The sequence below is a fragment of the Prosopis cineraria genome, unplaced genomic scaffold (assembly GCF_029017545.1).
Source record: "Prosopis cineraria cultivar Desert tree isolate PC_DT_omini unplaced genomic scaffold, ASM2901754v1 PC2, whole genome shotgun sequence".
NCBI lineage: Eukaryota > Viridiplantae > Streptophyta > Magnoliopsida > Fabales > Fabaceae > Prosopis > Prosopis cineraria.
Genome location: NW_026555333.1, coordinates 46,681,321 through 46,699,821, shown reverse-complemented (window position 1 = coordinate 46,699,821; position 18,501 = coordinate 46,681,321). Strand labels below are relative to the sequence as shown.

The 18,501-nt window shown below is 34.2% G+C and overlaps 2 protein-coding genes across 2 annotated transcripts; one reads left to right on the top strand and one right to left on the bottom strand.

The window, feature by feature from the left end:
• Positions 1 to 1,448: 1,448 nt before the first annotated feature.
• LOC129298694 (protein LYK5) lies at positions 1,449 to 3,840 on the top strand. Its single transcript, XM_054937115.1, has one exon. The coding sequence runs from the start codon at positions 1,518 to 1,520 to the stop codon at positions 3,480 to 3,482; it is 1,965 nt and encodes a 654-aa protein (XP_054793090.1). The 5' UTR covers positions 1,449 to 1,517; the 3' UTR covers positions 3,483 to 3,840.
• Positions 3,841 to 4,299: 459 nt separating this feature from the next.
• LOC129303875 (hydroxyproline O-arabinosyltransferase 1) lies at positions 4,300 to 9,039 on the bottom strand. Its single transcript, XM_054943430.1, has 8 exons — positions 8,437 to 9,039; positions 7,093 to 7,160; positions 6,798 to 6,999; positions 6,619 to 6,716; positions 6,465 to 6,534; positions 5,907 to 5,978; positions 5,610 to 5,723; positions 4,300 to 4,745 (listed from the first exon to the last, which is right to left on the bottom strand). The coding sequence occupies exons 1-8, from the start codon at positions 8,833 to 8,835 to the stop codon at positions 4,689 to 4,691; spliced, it is 1,080 nt and encodes a 359-aa protein (XP_054799405.1). The 5' UTR covers positions 8,836 to 9,039; the 3' UTR covers positions 4,300 to 4,688.
• Positions 9,040 to 18,501: the final 9,462 nt, after the last annotated feature.

Genomic DNA, 18,501 nt, shown 5'->3' with positions numbered 1-18,501 from the left:
TGATAATTTTTTCAACTTTATTTTTATTAAATATATCTTTTTAAATAATATACTCAATTCAAACTTTAATATAAGATATTTTTTAAAAGTCTTACTTAATTAAAATATAAAATATTGAGTAAATATATATATATATATATTTTAATTATACTTTTATTTTGTTATCCTCGATTCAAGTAATTAACAAAAATATTTTGAATAATTCAAATATTATATTTATTTAAAAGTATGATTGTAGAGACATGAATTTTTTAAAAAAATTAAGATTTAAATTAATTTTTTAGAAATATAAATGAATTAAGAATAACTTATATTGCAATAAGAGAATGACAATTAGTCCCGAAAATTTTTTATAAAATAAATTATAATATTAATTTAAATAGTTATAAATAAATTTCTGTTATAATTTAAGAGTCATTTATTTTAACTTATTTCATGAAAATTTTTTTATTTTTTAAAAAATATATTTTGTGAGTTTTTATTATATTTGTTTAAACTTTTAAAAATAATCAAAATCTGAAAAAGGGTAAATTTTTAATTATTTTTAAATTTAAGAAGTTACTTTGAGTATCTTCTGAAAAGGTTAAATATACTTTTCGTCTAATTTAATCTTTTAATTTTATAAAATATTTTTTTAATCATTTAACTCTAACATTATTAATTTTAAATAATTATTTTTATGTTAATCATTACTATTTTAAAAAAAATTAAATATAATATGTTAACATTTGATAATTTTTTTATCAATATTTAAAAGTTGAATGTAAAAATTTGTTAGAATAAAATTAATGATATTAAAATTAAAGGATTAAAAACACTTTATAAAGTTAAAAATTAAAATAAAATATTATGTAAAATTAAATGACTAAATGTATACTTTAATTTTTTTAAAAATAATATAACGTAGTAGATGTAAGAGAGTGTTTTAAAGAGGTGAAATATATAAAGATATTATAAATTTTAAAATAATATAATAATAAATTATTTTTATAAATCAAAAATAAAAAATATCATAAAATTTAAAAACAACTAACAAATACTCCCTCCCTTAAAAACTACAACATTTCATATATTTTTTTATTTAAAAAATATAAAATATAGTATTAAAAAATATAATACATTTTTAATCTTTTAAAATATAATTATTATTTTTTTAAAATGTTTTTATTAAATAAATTATTTTATGTTTATTTTAAAATAAAATATTTTATTAAAATAAATATAAATATAAAAAATAAAATTAATTTAAAGACAAATAATTATTCTAAATGATGTTCAATTAAAAGTGTGACCATATGATTGAGTCTTATCATTATTTTCTCACAAAAACACAGCGAGTGATATCATTGCCCATATGAAACGAAAAGTCAAAAGTCAAAAGTCAAAACCAAAACAAAGACGCGTTCTTCCATTCCATCGTACTATACCGAAGCAGAAACATGACATCAAATAAAAGCACTCGAACCCGACTGGCAGACCCCATTTCATCTCAGAAGGAGCAAATAGACACCACGCCAATGGCTAAATCTTACTGGGTTTCTCTGATTCTGTTGATATTCTTGAATTATCAGATTCCTTCACAAGCTCAGCAAGAGTACGTCAACAACAAGCAGCTCGACTGCGACAGCGGCGTCGTCTACAATGCCACCTTCGGCAATCTCTGCAATGGCGTCTCTCGTTCCTGCAATTCTTACCTCACTTTCCGATCAATCGCTCCTTACAACACTCCTCCCACCATAGCCTTTCTCTTGAGTTCCACAGCCTCTGCTATCGCCACCGCCAACAACATCTCCGACGTTGCCCTCATCCCCGACAACACCATGGTCATCGTCCCCGTCAACTGCTCCTGCTCCGGCAAGTACTACCAGCACAACGCCTCCTACGTCTTGAAGCAACATGGAGAGACATATTTCAGTGTTGCCAATAATACCTATCAGGCCCTCACTACTTGTCAAGCTATTGAGAATCAGAACGTTTATGATAAGCGGAATCTCAGTGCTGGCATGAATTTGAGTGTGCCTCTTCGGTGTGCCTGTCCCACGACGAAGCAGGAAGATTCTGGGTTTAAGTATTTGCTAACCTATTTGGTTGCTCAAGGAGAATCGGTGTCTGGTATTGGTAGTCTATTTGGGATCGATGAACAGAGCGTTCTGGATGCCAACGAGCTTTCTGACAGTGCTTTTATTTTCTATTTCACTCCGATTATGGTTCCTCTGACAAAAGTGCCCGACCCAATCAAGCTAGCGGCCTCCCCTCCTCCTCCTCCGCCGCCTTCTACAGCGGCGGCCTCTAACGACTCTAGCTCTTCCAAGAAATGGGTCATCGTCGGGGTCGCGATCGGAGCTGTTCTTATTCTTCTTCTCGGCCTGTCGGGATTTCTCTTCTGGTATTGCCGCCGCCGCAGCCACCAGTGGAAATCTCAGCTGCCTTCTTCCGCTCCGACATCTACCGACATCACCAAGAAGACCGCAGACTCCGGCACGACCCGGTCTTGGTCTATTTCTTCGGAGGGGCTTCGCTACGCCATTGATTCGTTGACGGTTTACAAATTCGAGGATTTGCAGAAAGCGACGAGTTTCTTCAGCGAAGCTAACCAGATCAAAGGATCTGTATACAGAGCAACGTTTAAAGAAGACGCCGCCGCCGTTAAAATCTATAAAGGCGACGTGTCGAAAGAGATCAGCATTCTGAAGCGACTCAACCACACCAACATCACGAGGCTCTCTGGCTTCTGTGTACACAAAGGAGACACCTATCTTGTTTACGAGTTCGCCGAGAATGGCTCACTCGACGACTGGCTTCATCCTAACAACGACAAAAGCAAAAACAAGTTTCAGAATTCATTGTCGACTCTGAATTGGAGACAGAGGGTTCAGATTGCTCATAATATAGCTGATGCATTGAATTACCTTCACAACTACACCAACCCTCCTCATATCCACAAGAATCTCCAGAGCGGGAATGTGCTTCTGGACGAGAATTTCAGAGCTAAAGTTTCCAACTTTGGATTAGCAAGAGTGTTGGATGATGACGAAGAAGGTGGGTTCCAAGTGACGAGGCATGTGATAGGTACACAAGGGTATATGGCACCAGAGTACATCGAGAACGGAGTGATAACTGCGAAAATGGACGTTTTCGCATTTGGGGTTGTGATTCTGGAGCTGATATCAGGGAAGGAAGCCATTGTTGGGGAGGAGAAGCTTCTGTCATCGTGTGCGAGGGAGGTGCTTGAAGGAGAGAATGTGAGGGAGAAACTTCGAGGCTTTGTGGATCCAAGTTTTGGGGATGAATACCCTCTGGATTTGGTATACTCAATGGCACAGCTTGCTAAACGCTGCGTTGAACGAGACATCAATTCGCGACCAGGCATTTCTGAGGTGTTCATGACACTGTCCAAGCTTCAATCATCTACGGTTGATTGGGATCCTTCTGATGAGCTTGACAGGTCCAGATCTGTCAGCAAAGTGTCTGATGCCAGATAGACAGATACATTCTGATAAAAATACACATGGGCTAACTCTTTCTCTCATCAAAATTCTCAGACCCTTGAATCCAGAAATATGCGGTGCCTCATGAGTGACGAGACCTGAGAACTTACTTCTCAATTTTGGCTGCTCGCTTTTCAGTATTATTATGATCGCGGATGATTAATTGCTCCACATAAAGAATCTTGAGTTGTTATTCAGTTGTTTGATTGACGTTGCCTTTGTATTTGACAATTAGGACACCCGTGGAAACCCATTGTTGCCAATGGGGGCAAATATTTTTCTTTGCACTTAATTTTTTGTTGGATTGAAATTTTTTGGACAATAATGCAATGCTATTTATCATGATCATAAATTTACAAACATTTGGAGCATGTTCAAACAAAACCTCGTCTTTATGGATTTGATTCGACACGAGGAAGTCTAGTTTATATCCCATTTGGAACTTGTTCCCTGTTTCCATGCAATATGAATTTATAAAATTATTAATTACTCCTTATTAGTTTGTTTTACAATAAAAATTAAATTGTATATGGATATTTTATTGTACTTCTATGATCTTATTTTTAAATCATCTTCAATGTTTTATCAAAATTAAAAAAAATATTAAAATTTATTAATTTTATCTAAAAATTTAAAAAGTTTTTAATTTTATCTCCATTAAATATACACACTTTCATAATATATTTCTCTCTCCAATATTCAATAAAAGGTAAAAAGAATGATTTGTGATGAAAATTGAATAATATAACTTATATATAAGACCACAAATTTTTTTTTTTAATATACCTTGTAAATAGAACCAGGAAGAATATAATATATGAATATTCCAATTAAGAACTATTGGAAACCATTTTGTCACCCCTTTACCAGAGCTGTCAATAGTATGTGCCTCAGACCATAGTTCAGATACAAGACGTCCTTTGAAGCACACGTTATTAAAGAAGTCAAAGAATTGAGCAGCAACATAGTTGAACATAATACATTCTCTAAGTTTCAAGCTCTAGTGACACGTATCGGTGGGATTGTATCATTTGCAAATAACGCCACGGCTATATCTGAGACAAAGGATTACACAATACAATGACACAGAAAGTACAGCATAGTGCATTGTGGCTATCCACCGTCCAGTGACTTGTATGAGATGAACGCCGTTTGCCTGTTCAATGCATTCATCAGCTAGGACATGTGCAGATGATATCCTTATGACCAATTAGGAATATTTGCTGTAGCTTCGTTCACCATTTTTACCAAAGTCACCTGCACAAAGTACTTATGCACTTGTAAAGCTCCTCCACATGGTCTCCTTGTCACAATCTTAAGATAATTTCTTGAGGGAATCTATAATTTGCACACAAGTAATAAATTTCAAATGAATCATCCACAACCTATTTTTGCCCCTTTAGTTTCATCCTTTATTCCTGAAAATGTCTTCAATGTTTCTCTTATGTCTCTTTTCCACTCACAAAAAAACATAGAAGCTAGCAGATTGCGGATTTAGTGAATCTCAGGAGCAGAACTTTTGGATTACTGGAATTAGGATTTCTAATCAGGAATTCTTATTTGATGGAGATTAAATGTGCACGCAACGTGACTTAGCTAGCGAGTTAACATTATTGAAAGTATTTAAATGTTTGAAGAATTGAATTATAAGAAAACGCATGTGAAGGACTAAATTTAAAATGCACTTGTCCAGAGCAAAAAGAGTTACTCTAAATTTCTTATGATTGGACTGTTTGTGTCCGGGTGTTTATCCATATTTAGAGGCTACAACATCAAGAGACAAGGAAATGAATGCTATCGTAACTAAAGGTTTGTAGTGTCATAACATGTGATTATAGAATTTATTACAGGCGTTCCTTTCAGCTCAGATTCTACCCATGGATCAGTCTCCAACTATTTATGCCTTAATATTAAATTTGTTAGGGGAAAACCAAACATCTAATCATCTGGTGGAAGCGTACGTGAAGATTCAAATAAATCAACCGAATTAAGATAAGTTCCATATGTTTGAAGATCCTTGCGCCCTCCACCCCAAAAGAACACCAGAATAAGGGAAATAGGTAAAACCAAGAACAACATAATCACTGTTAGTGATAGAATACCAAGGGTGATGAAACATACCACACTTTCTGGAACACCAGGTGGAGGCAATGGAAGATTTTTTGGGGGAGCAACACGGTCATACGATCTTTTGTCAAACCTCCATTCTCCAATCTTTCCATAGGTAAGCTCACCCTGAATATCATGACATCATACACTGAGAAACAAATGCAAGATGCTGAATATAAAAGACAAGCAGATTTTCATTACTTGGGTCAATTGAGATGTAAATCAGTGTCCCTCTTTTTCCCTTTTCCATTCCATTCACCGATGGATATTAGAGTAAAAATGTCCAGGAGATCAATCTAAATAGAGTACCTTCATAGTGTAGTCACATCCATATGTGTAGTGAATTATATATGTCTTCCCGATTTTTTTGTCAAATGGAGGCTGCCACACATAATAAAAAGACAAATTGTTGAAAATTTGGACGTAGAAGATGTTCACATGATGAGTATGGATAAACCTTTGTAAGTATTTTAGACTAATCTTAACAATTGAAAAGAAAGGAAACAAGGACCAAACGCCTTCAAATTATAACAACAGGAAAACAGTCCACGCTAAGAAAAATGAAGTAATGCAAGTCATTGGTTTCATATGGCTCTGTATGACGCATTGAACAATGCAAAATTGTTCTGCATATTGCATTCTAATTAATTAAAGGGGAGAGTATAGAGTACTTAAATGCATACTGTGACAACTATTCTATTTGGCATCGTATGATATAATAGATGAAGAGCATATTTGGTTTCACGTTGGAAGCCACCACCAAACACACAAAAAATTAGAGGTCCTCAGCAATCAAAGACAGCCAACTATATCAATATATACAAAATGAGGGCCTTATCAGTCCAAGATAGCAAAAGAAAAGAGAACCTGAATCATGAATTCCTTGTATAATATGTTACCAACACCATGAAGAGCAGATGAAACAGCATAAGCATACCTATTATATTAGTAATACAAACGTAAGAATCAAGAACTTGTGGTAACTTAGTCTATGAAAGGAATATGGATTAGAGACAATTACATTTCAAGCACCCAGCCAAATGCTTTATCTGTTTCAGGATCCTTCTTCATTGCAATGGAAATATTCATCCAAGTGGGAGCAATCTTCTTAAGGGATTTCTGACATTTTTTTAAATAAAATCAAATGAACCCCAAATTTAGAAATATATGCATGACTAACACCAAGAAATTGATATATACCTTCCTGACAATAACTGGTGAGTTTCCTATAGGGTCAATGTTGGTTACTGGTCCACTTTCCTCAGGGAAATACTTCCTCAACACTTTCTCGTACTTTTTGGGTTCAATGTAGAAGAAAGGAAATGCTGCTCCAAGCCCGTCTCTGGATAAGTTGGGTATAGGCTTGACAATTATATGATCCGGCTCAGCCATCAATATGTATCTGATACACGATGTATATGGCATTAATAAAGTAAAAAATAAATAAAATGATAGATGATTTGCAACATAGAAATTTGTAGTTAAATTCCCATACTCTTCTTTAATATCTGCTTCTTTTAGCCATTGTACAAAGGCCCAAGGTCTGTTGAGGACTATATAACCCTGTATAAACGAAAGTGAGCAAAACAAGTTTCATTTTCATTCAGCCAATAATAATAGATAAAAAAAAGAAGGTTCATGAAGATAAGTTCTGGAGAATCTTATTTGTTATTCCACACAAAAAGATAGGCAGGACTGTTAAAATTATAATCCCAAGAATTTTGCCTTCCTTTGTGCAAGGTTCCACTGACAATCTCCATTGTCTTTTCTGTGAAATTAGTAATTATATAGATAAGATTCTTAAGTGCTCAAGATCAAGCAGCCCAAGTTTGAATATCTTCTATCTTCCATAACAAAAAAGGGTTGGTAATGATTACAAGAATTTAACGATTCATGATCTGATTTGATGTAGAACCAAACAAATGCAAACTATAATACAACTCCTAATCCTGAATTCCCCATTGCAAGCTCCAGTTCTAAATTTACAAAGACAACATAAACTAAAGTAATCAGCCTAATCATCTGCATTCCATGCTTCTTCACAATCAAAGCATCGAACATTTAGGTTCTGTCACTGCACTCTCGCTGATGTGCGCTAGATGTGTTAGAAAGGGTATTTCTGTCTCGTGCTTAATAGAAGTAAATTAATTAGTTAGATAGATTTGCCAGCTTGAGTTGAGTTGGTGTCCTTGAGTCTAAGATGAGACTTGTGAAATGAATTGAGCTTCCTTCTCTTCTCTTCTCTTTCTATCTTCCATTATTCTAAATTATTAGTTCCCACTTCCCAGAACTTCCAAAATTGAAATCTCAAATTCACAATTAGAAACCCTAAACCCCAACTAACAAGGATATCATAAACTCATATTATTAACATAACCATCTGCGTTCCATATAGCATCAAATCATTGTAGAGAAGAATGTCGTCCAAGTATATATATATATATATATATATAGTAGAGAAGGACATACAGAGTCCAAGAGTGCTTTGATATTGTTCTCTTCTTCCTTCCACAACCTAAGAAGGAAACTAATGATTACAAGAATGTAGCAATAAGCCACCGGATTTGAAAGCACAATATTCCCAATCCCAAGTTTCCAATTTACAAAGACATCATAAACCACTTACTAACCCCCCCCCAAAAAAAAAAAACAAAGAAAGACTTCATAAACTATCGTATGTATCATCCATCCATACAGCATCAAAATAACAGTTGAGAGCGACAAAGAAAGCTAATGTATACTTCGTAATTGTCCTCTTGCACAGTGGAACCTTCAAAAGAAGACCCAAAAGTACAAACCGCATAAAAGAGCGAAGAGGAGGAAACATGAAGAACAATACCTGATCCATTCCAGCAGGCAAAGGTTGGGCAACAAAGGTGGGGATCTCATCCATGAGCTTATCAGGCTTCCCAGAGTGAAGAATCCTGGTAAATCCACCCATCTCCGAATTGGGCTGATTCTGGAACTTCTTGAACCAGTAATACATGATTCTACACTGCCAAGAATTGTACACCGAGTCGGAAGCCGTGACCGCCGTGTGGAAGAGCCTCTTGGATTTGCCATTACCTCTTGATCTGTCAAGTGGCATCTTAATTATAGGATCCACAGAAATGGAGGACCTGGATGGACCAGGGAATTCTTGCTTGAGAGAGGCATTAGCCGAGATGAGAATATTGTAAGTGATTAGAGCCACTGAGAAGCTAATTAGAATTGCGAAGAACAGATTCCCACACCCCATCTTTCAGATCTTTCTCCTCCGTCTCTATTTCTTGCACATAAATGCTTATACGAAGTTTAGAGGCACAAGCAAAAAGGTGACAGTTTTGGCGTTGAAGAACAAAAAGCAAGCGGCTAAGTCGTCTTCGAATGGTGAAGTTGTTGAAAATAAACACGCCCTCTCTGCAAATCGTCCCTCAAGAAGTTTACAGAATAGATTATGGAATCCAGGTCCCACTGAAATTTTTGTTTGACTGAGCGGTACTGTTCGGAATATCATAATCACCGTAATTACATTATAAATACATTATCAAAAGGGAATCTTTTTTAACAATGAAAATGAAACATTGCTTAATACAGAATAAAAATGGATGGCAAGAGCCGGTTTCGTATGATTTTTCCATCCTGGATCTGGGAGTTTCCCTACCTGACTCGCACACCAATGTTTAATGTCAGTTTAACATTAATTAGTTCACGTTTACTCGATCAGACAGTCACTTCATTCAGTTAGCACATAAACAGGCACGGAGACGAGATTTAGCTACTCGCTCTGTTAAAAAACATATGACGTTTTTTTAGGGTTTGGATGTGTTTTGGGATGTACTTAATGTGTTTTTATTAGAAATATTTTTAATAAAGAAGTTAATTTTTTATTTATTTTAAAATAAAATATTTTATTAAATAAAGATAAATATAAAAAGATGATATTAATTATAAAATAATTAATTATTTTATTGAGATTATAATTCAATTAAAAAAATGTCATCAATAGAATGAATATGAGAAAAAGCAGGATAAGCATTTACTCCTTTTCCTTTTATTTTATAAGATATTTTTATTGATGATCTTCTGTCTCAAAATATAAATCATTTGGAAAAAAATAAAATTTTATTAATGATTATTTTAATATTACTCTTCATTGTTTTACTTTTAAAATAAATTTATTTTTCTATCTTTTATTAATGAAAGATATTTTCAAAAATTTATAAAAAAATTAAGTTTATAAAATATATTTAATGAATTTGATTTGGATATATAATTTCACTTAAAACTGCTTTAAAATTTAGGATGTGGAGAATATACTGCAAAATTCCTATAAATTTTGAGTGACAAAAGTACATAATATATCTGTAATACTAAAAAAAAATTAAAAATTTAAAAGACCATAGTTATTACTAGTTACTAGCCTCTCCTTTCACTCCGGCAAAGGAGAGTTAGACTTAGTCACTACAAGATCAAGTCAAGTTGAGGTGAAAGAGGAAATGAGATATTGGGAGCATCATTCTTAAAACCGAGTTTTCTTTTTCTTTTGAGTTTAACCATAATCTAGAAATGTTGTTCAGAGTCCATGACATAATGTAGAAATGGTCTCGATCGTGATATTTTATATTTTCATTGCACATACATTAACTTGCAGAAATTTCATGTTGCTTTGAAGCACAAGATAAGGAGGTAATATTTTGACCAGTACAGTGCGTGGTTTTTGTAAATTAGCAGAAGCTAATTATTATTAATTATATAACAAGTAAATTGATGAAAAGAAAAATCCAAATCTTCTCAAGCTTCAGCTCCAAGTTCTAACAGTTGGGTGTGATTAATATCATTTACTCTTGGACCAGTAAAATGAATATGACCTGGTAAAGAGGCAAAGAAGAAAGAAAGAAAGAAACAAAGAAAAGAATCATGTTAGAATAAATCCTGTTCGTAGATTTCAGGCAAGGGCTTGAAGCAGTTCTAGCTCAACACGTGGGATCTAAAATTCACGAAGAATAGATTTAATTACCCATGCAATGCACGGGCATTAAAAATAAAATATCTAGATTTAAATTTTTATATTTGCATTTATTAAAGAATTGCTTGAATTTTTTTTTTTGTTTTACATTTTTGATAATCAAGACAAAGCCTATCTAAAGCTGGGCGAGATTATTACAATAAAGTTTCCGCCTCATAAGACGTGGAACTAAAACGATAAAAATTTCACTAGATCGTCTGCAACAGCATTTGCCATTCTGTTTATGTGACGAATAGCAACCTCCCATTCCCAACTCAGCAAAGATCAGCTCCATGAACTGGTGTTTGTGAAACTTGTTTCCCTAAACCAAGTGACACTAATACAAAATAAGTTATTTAAACTCTCTTTTTTAAACCAATTCCTACTCATGAGGTTTGGAAATTAGTAGTGGTAGCGTTTTTATAAATAAATTGAAGTTTGATAGACTTCTAAATATATTCCTCTTCATAATTGGTTTAAATAATACTTTTTAAACCAATTCACTTTAAAACCAATTTAGATCTAATGGCTTTTTTGAAATTAAGTAAGAGTGATATTATACCTCTCCTCCATGCGTTCTTTACTCTTCATTGTCACTATTAATGCCTCATTTGATATGATAGAAGAGTTTTTGATAAAATTAGAATTGGAATCAAAATTGAAATCGAAATTAAAATTAGAATTGAATTGAGTTTTAAAAGTGTATTTGGTATGAGGATGGAATCATGATATAATTTTAATAAGTATATGTATTTAAAATAAAAAATCAAAACACCCTTTATTTTATTTTTTAATGAAAAACTTAGCAATTAAAAAATAAAGAATGTACTTTTAAAGCTCAAAATACCCTTTATTTTTTTTTAATATCACATAAACCAATTCCATGTTGAGTTTGTCAATTCCATGACTTCTACAATGGAATTAGATTCCATCAATTTTGATGAAATCAAATTTCTTCAAGAAAGCAATTTCAGTATATCAAATAAGTCAATTGGACAATTTCATATCTAATTCTATTTTCCTACACACAATTCTAATTTACCAAACATGGCCTAAATTCTCTCTCAGTGATCCCAAGATTGTCACGGCCCAAATTGTCAGCCCCTCTCATATGCCCCAACCTCCAACATCATTGCCCTGTCCTCCTCTTTGCATTGCCAATCCCTTTCCTCCTTTTCTTGTGCACTGCATCAACTTTCATGACTTCATTTTCCACTTATCCTCTTTGGAGATTATGGCTGCTCATATCCACTATCTCTTCTAGAAATCACCATTGATGGGCTAGGTAGCTTCAATTTGATCAATTGTAACTCTGGAAGATGTTGTTGAGGAAATTATTGGTGCAATCTTTGATGAATGATTCAAAGGTAAAGCTCGTTACCAAAGCTTTAGTTTTGCTTCTATTATCTCTTTCTCACATGCATTTTCAACTAACACAAGAAGCTAGATTGTTTTGATAATTATTAATGTTCCCTGAACATTCTCTGAAAACCTTGTTCATTCATTGGCTTAGAAAAACTAGTCTATTACATGGCACCAGTGCTTTTTCTAAAGGAGACCAAATTGACACCCTCTATGCTCAAGGCAATTAAAATTTTGATTTTTTAGAAAATTGTCTGATGAAGTTCATGAAGTAATAATAATGTCTCCTGATGAGATGTAACTCGATTTGACTTCAATTCATATGGTCCGCCTAAACATTACCACAGAGATTCCCTAAACATGAATGACTAGTAAGTGGGGCATTCCTTAAGAGATTCTCATTAGTCAATGAGAATTTTTGGTGTTGCATGCTCTTCAGGACTGACATAACTTGAGCATATATCAATTCATTCTTTCTATTTTGTTTTTCAAAAATCCGAGAGTTGTGTTGTTGCCACATAAGCCTATAGCTTAACACAAAGATGGCATTCTAATCAGGACTCATTTTACTCCCAACACCCACCACGTTCCATCGCAACGACTAAACTCATATAAAAAAACACCCCCTTATATTCCAACATTAGCAACTGGCTCTAATACTCATATGTTTCCAAGTAGTCATGGTGGACATGCATGATGTCTTTTGACACTAGGCACACCTGCTATTTACATTCATCTTACGTCGGTGAGGTGCATCGTTAGTGAGTAGTCATTCGTGTGACACAAGCCATATAAATGCTCGACAGTGGTGAGGAACATTCAATTTCCAAATCTTCAATCACATAGGGTTGCTTGTCAGAGTTTCCTATTTCTAATAGTTATAGGTCAATTTTTCAGTAAATTTTCATGCTTCTCCAACTTACACCTCACATCTTGCTCCTCATTCACAACTTCAACTTCCTCACCAACCTTTTCCCAAGTGGCTTTAATGCCAACCCAAGTTTTAGACCCTAGATGATTCAGTTATTGAGATCCCAATTATGTAAATTTTATAAACTTGATAATTTATTTGGGTTAGTCTTGTAATTACCTTAATCATAAAGTTAACTGTGGATTGATAAGGGAAACTTTACAAAATTTTCTTGTCTAAATTCTTGAGATAGTGTAAAGGACTCAGACTGGCAACCATTCTAAAGAAGTTGCATGGATGAAGAGGAAACACACTCCCTAATAACGTTGGAAATATTTTCAAAGAAACACAACTCTTTTATACCATCCACCAAAAAATTCCAATTAACCTTATTGTTCGCCTTCTCCAAGTCAATTTTAACTACCATAAATCTTCTCTTTTCTTGTATATTTCTCACATAATGAACTACCCTTTGAGCTACAATAATATTATCGAAGGTATGTCTTATAGGAACAAAACTACACTAGTTCGATCCAATGATATTAGAAAGAAATAATTTCATCCTATTTGTTATAACGTTTGTAATAATCTAAAAAATAACATTACATAAATTGATAAGATGGAGGTAGGAGTGAGTATCGGTTCCAACAGTTCGATTTGGTTCTGATTTAAGTGAACCGAAAAAAACCGAAATTCATTAACTATTCAACCGAACCGAACCGAAGGTTTATAAAAACCGAAGTGGAACCGAACCGAAGTTTAGTGGTTCGGTTCGGTTTTTGTATTTCAGTTACTGGGCCTTATATACAACACTTTGGGCCTGATTTTGGCAACATTTTGGGCCTGTTTTTGGAAGCATTTTGGGCTTTTTTTTGACAACATTTTGGACCTTTTTTGACAGCATTTTGGGCTTATCTAAAAAAAATGCTGATTAACAAATAATTTAAAACACAAAATCCTAAAGGGGAATCAAGGAATTTTTAAATAGACCTTATAGATAAGGCTGTAAAATCTAAAAATATCAAAAAATAAAATAATCAAATTCAGTCATTATAAGTTGAAGAAGCAGAGCAAAAGACACATAATTTATAAATTGATAATTTACCTAATATAAATTCTTAACAATCCAAAATAATCCACCAAATAACAACAATAATCCCTTAAAAAACTGCAAATAAGTTCAAGAGTTTTAACATAATCCAAAATAACTAATCCATTAGATCATCACATGTTGTCAGCTGTCAATGACACAATTTTTGCTCCAGCCTACATTATAAAAGAAAATAGTTAAACATCTGGCCAAAATATTACAAAACTAAAAAAATGAACAAGCTTATTAAAAAACTAACCACCAAAAAGACTAGAAGAAAACAGCAACAAGAACCAACAGTCCACCAGGCACTAGAAGTTAGAAAACTACAAAAACCAACAATAAAACAAAGATCACAACTACATGAACCAATTTCCATGGACAGCAATAATGAAGAATTACCTTAAAGAGTTCAAACTATATCCACTGCTGATTCTAATCCAATTCTTTGGAAATCTACAAATAAATCAATTTAGGAGTTAAATTAAATCATAAACAAATGAATTTTAAAGGTAACATTGCACATACATAACATTATAAAATTTTTACCACTTTCAATCCTTTGAATATCATCTAATTTCTCTTCCACAACCACAGGAATGGAGTGACGAAGCCAATCTTCAGCACAAATAAGGGCTTGCACAACTTTAGGAGTTAAAGAACTCCTAAATGCATCCAAAACACGTCCTCCAATGCTAAATGTAGATTCTGAAGCAACTGTGGATATTGGTATTGTCAAAACATCACTTGCCAACCTTGAAAGAATGGGAAATCTAGGACCATTCAATTTCCACCAACCCAAAATATCAAAGTTAGGTCTATCTATTTCAATTTCCTCATTCAAATATTTATCAACTTTAGTCTTATTATTTTTTCCACTAAGACGATCACTTAAAAATTTTCTCTTTTCTGATTCAAGCAACTTTCTAACCTTCATAGCAGGGTCATCCTCATCACCAAAATCAGCTTGGATTTCATCCATAAGCTGCTCCTTTTCAGATTGCTTAGAGGGAGAGACATGTTCTTTGTATTCATGATATAAAGCAATGAAAACATCCTTCACTTGCTTTGCCAAATTTTCACCTTCATCATTAAACATTTTACAAAGAGCAAATTGAACCCATTCCAACTTATATCGAGGATTTAGAATAGCAGCAATATAAATGAGTTAGTTCATCTTTAAAGGATCTCCCCAATACTTGTCATATTTTTCTTTCATTTTAAAAGCCATTGATGATAGCTCAAAATCATCACACTTTGTCCATTCATCCAAAAGGCGATATATCATGTAAATCTCATAAAACAAGCTATTGGATGTAACATAAAAAGCACCAGACACGCGCAAGGTCATCTCATAAAAATGACTCATAAACATCACCATCCTTCTAACATTCCTCCAATCAGCAGCATCAGGCACCCCTTCCCCTTGTTCAAGATCAATGCAAAAGTAAGGGTCTTTGTCCTCAAACCTCTTAAAAGCTGCCTTAAATTTTTGAGCACTCTCCAACATTAAATAAGTAGAGTTCCACCTAGTAGAGACGTCTAGAGTCAAAAGGCTCTTACTTTGAATCTTCTCATCCTCACAACTCTCTTTAAACTTTTTCATCCTAAGGGCAGATTGCCTAACAAACTGAACAGCCTCCCTAACTCTCTTCACAGAACTCCCTATTAATCTCAACCCATCAATAACAATCAAATTTACAATGTGAGCAACACATCTCATGTGTAAAAACTGACACTTCATGATAGAAAAGGCCCAATTAGAAATTTTTTCTTTCAAGTACAATAAAGCAACATCATTAGAAGCAGTATTGTCTACCGTAATAGTAAACACTCTATCAATTCCCCATTCAAGCAAACACTTCTCAATTTCTATTCTAATATCCCTCCCCTTGTGACTAGATATTGGAACAAAATTCAAAATCCTCTTAGTCAAATTCCAGTCAGCATCAATAAAATGAGCAGTAATACACATGTAATTGATTCTTTGAATAGAAGTCCAAGTGTCAGTTGTTAGACAAACCCTTTGTTTGTTTCTAATCAAGTGGTCTTTGAATCTAATTTTCTCATCCATGTAAATCTTAAAACAATCACTAGCCACTGTCCATCTAGAAGGAACCTTAAATCTTGGTTGAGCAGCAGCCATAAAGCGTTTAAACCCAAACCCATCAATAAATTTAAAAGGAAGTTCATTAGTTATAACCATGTTTGCCAAAGATTTCCTAATTGCTTCTTGATCAAATTTCCAATTAGCAAGAATAGAAGCATTATCATCTATACCAAAATTTAAGTGGGTTTGTATGCCTTCTTCAGGAGGAGGCCGTTTCTTACACACACCCATATGATTTTTAAGTGCAGTAGTCCCATTCCTTTTTGGATCACAGAAAAACTCCCTTTCATAATAATTGCACTTTTGGTTTCTCCATGCTCATTAACATATTTGTGAAAATGCTCCCAAACTTCAGACCTTGGCTGTATGGCCTTCCTTTTTCTTGAACTCACTTCAGTATTAGATGTTGAAGATGGAGTTAGTGTTTGGCTATTTGGAGTGATAGTTTGTCCTTCACCTTCACGGGAGGCAGACATCTGGACCATTAAACAAAACAAAGCATGAGACACACTTCTCAAGAGTTAAGTTGGGAGAACTCAGTAAAAAATCCTTTACACCATTGTGAAATTTTTCTAAATACAGAGCCCCAGAATTAGGACAGAAGTTAAACCTTTTTAATCACTGAATCAATCAATAAATCTAATTAAAAATCATCAACAGCAAGCCAATCATTTAACTCATCTTCTGAATCCTTACCTTTAGAATGGACAGCCCTGTGCCCGCCACCTCCTCTCTCTGAATTTTCACTCAGCTGTGCTAAACCCAGTTGCCCGCCACCTCCTATTATGCTGTCTTCCCTCTGCTCTTGATCCGGACTTAATTGTTCACATTCTTCCACCTGAAAGTTTCTCTTCTCTTAGAGTTTCTGTAGAAGTGCATCTCTTGCTTTAACAATCTGAACATAGAAAAAAGGAAAACATACACATGAGCCTGCATTTACAAAAATAGAGACATTTTAGAGAAGGAAGAAGAGATCAGCATGAGATGAAGAAAGTTGCTAGCTGGAACCATACCTTGCGTCTATGAGTTTCCCTTATCTGAGAAGGGAGATGAAGCCTAAGCTCAGACAAACTGGACTTGAGAAAACGAAAGGAGATAAACGCTGATCTGAGGCGAAGGGAGATAAATGCTGATCTGAGCTAACATCGAGAGAATGATGAAGGTTGAGGGAGACGAAGCTTGAGGCGATCTATGGTTCGTGCTTCATGGAGTGGGGCTAAAAGAGAGAAGAGACTCAAAGCCGAGATCGAGAGAGGAGCCGACGAACTGCTGTCCGTAAAGGATCCGACGTCGATTGATCACTGATCGAGTGAGTGTAAGATGGAGATACAGAGTCACAGAGATTGCTATTTGCTAGGGTTCATGAATCGTGAGTCGCGACTGTGTCGTAGACTGTGGATTGGCCGAGTGGGAGACAGAAGCTAAACCTAAATGACTCTGATCTAAGTCTCTAAGAGCAATCGAGCGAGAGCTGAGAAATGATGACTGTGGACTGACGAGTATGGCTGGGCCGAGACTGATAATGGGCCGAGATGAAGAAAGGTGAAGGACAATTATAAAAAATATAATTATAATAATATAATCTTTAAAAAATTTATATGATATTAGTATTTTAAAAAATATAATCTTTAATAATATAAATCAATTATAATATTTATAAATGTATCTGATTAATTTCGGTTACTTCGGTTTATTCGGTTTCGTAATCCTCAAACCGAACCGAACCATTCAAACCAAAATATTTTTTTAAAAAAACCGAACCGACCTTTTAAACCGAATAAACCAAACCGAACAGATCAAACTCAATTTGGTTCAATTCGATTTTCGGTTTCGGTTCGGTTTTGCTCACCCCTAGATGGAGGTCACATGATGTTTTAGGATGATTTTTCTTCGAAATGAGCATTATAAATGTATTATTTACCTCCCTTGTAGCCTATATCTTGTGAACGAAATACTTGACAATAGAAATCACTGAATCTCCAACATGTTTCCATTAGCTCTGGTAAAAGATGGATCCAAATCCATATGGACCTGGTGATTTAACCGCCCCTATGCTTTTGAGAGCCTCATAAATTTCCTCATTTTCAAAGCAACTACCAAAGTTGAGTCAACCAATCCTCCTCAATTAGGCAAGTGACATAAGTATACATACAAGGCAAAGAACCTTCCTCCTCTGAAAACAACTTCTAAAGTACTCTGTGACCAAATACTTTAGTTCATTTTCATCACAAACCCACTGACCATCTTCATTTTTCAATGCCCCGAAACAATTACTCTTCTTACATCCGTTCACACATGCATGGAAATAAAAAGTCTTTTTGTCCCCTAACAAAGTCCCATTAATTTTGGACTTTTAGGCCTATAAGATATTCCCTCCGTCCTAAATTATAGGATATTTTTAAAAGAGTTTATTCATCCTAAAATACAAGATACGTTAAGTAAATT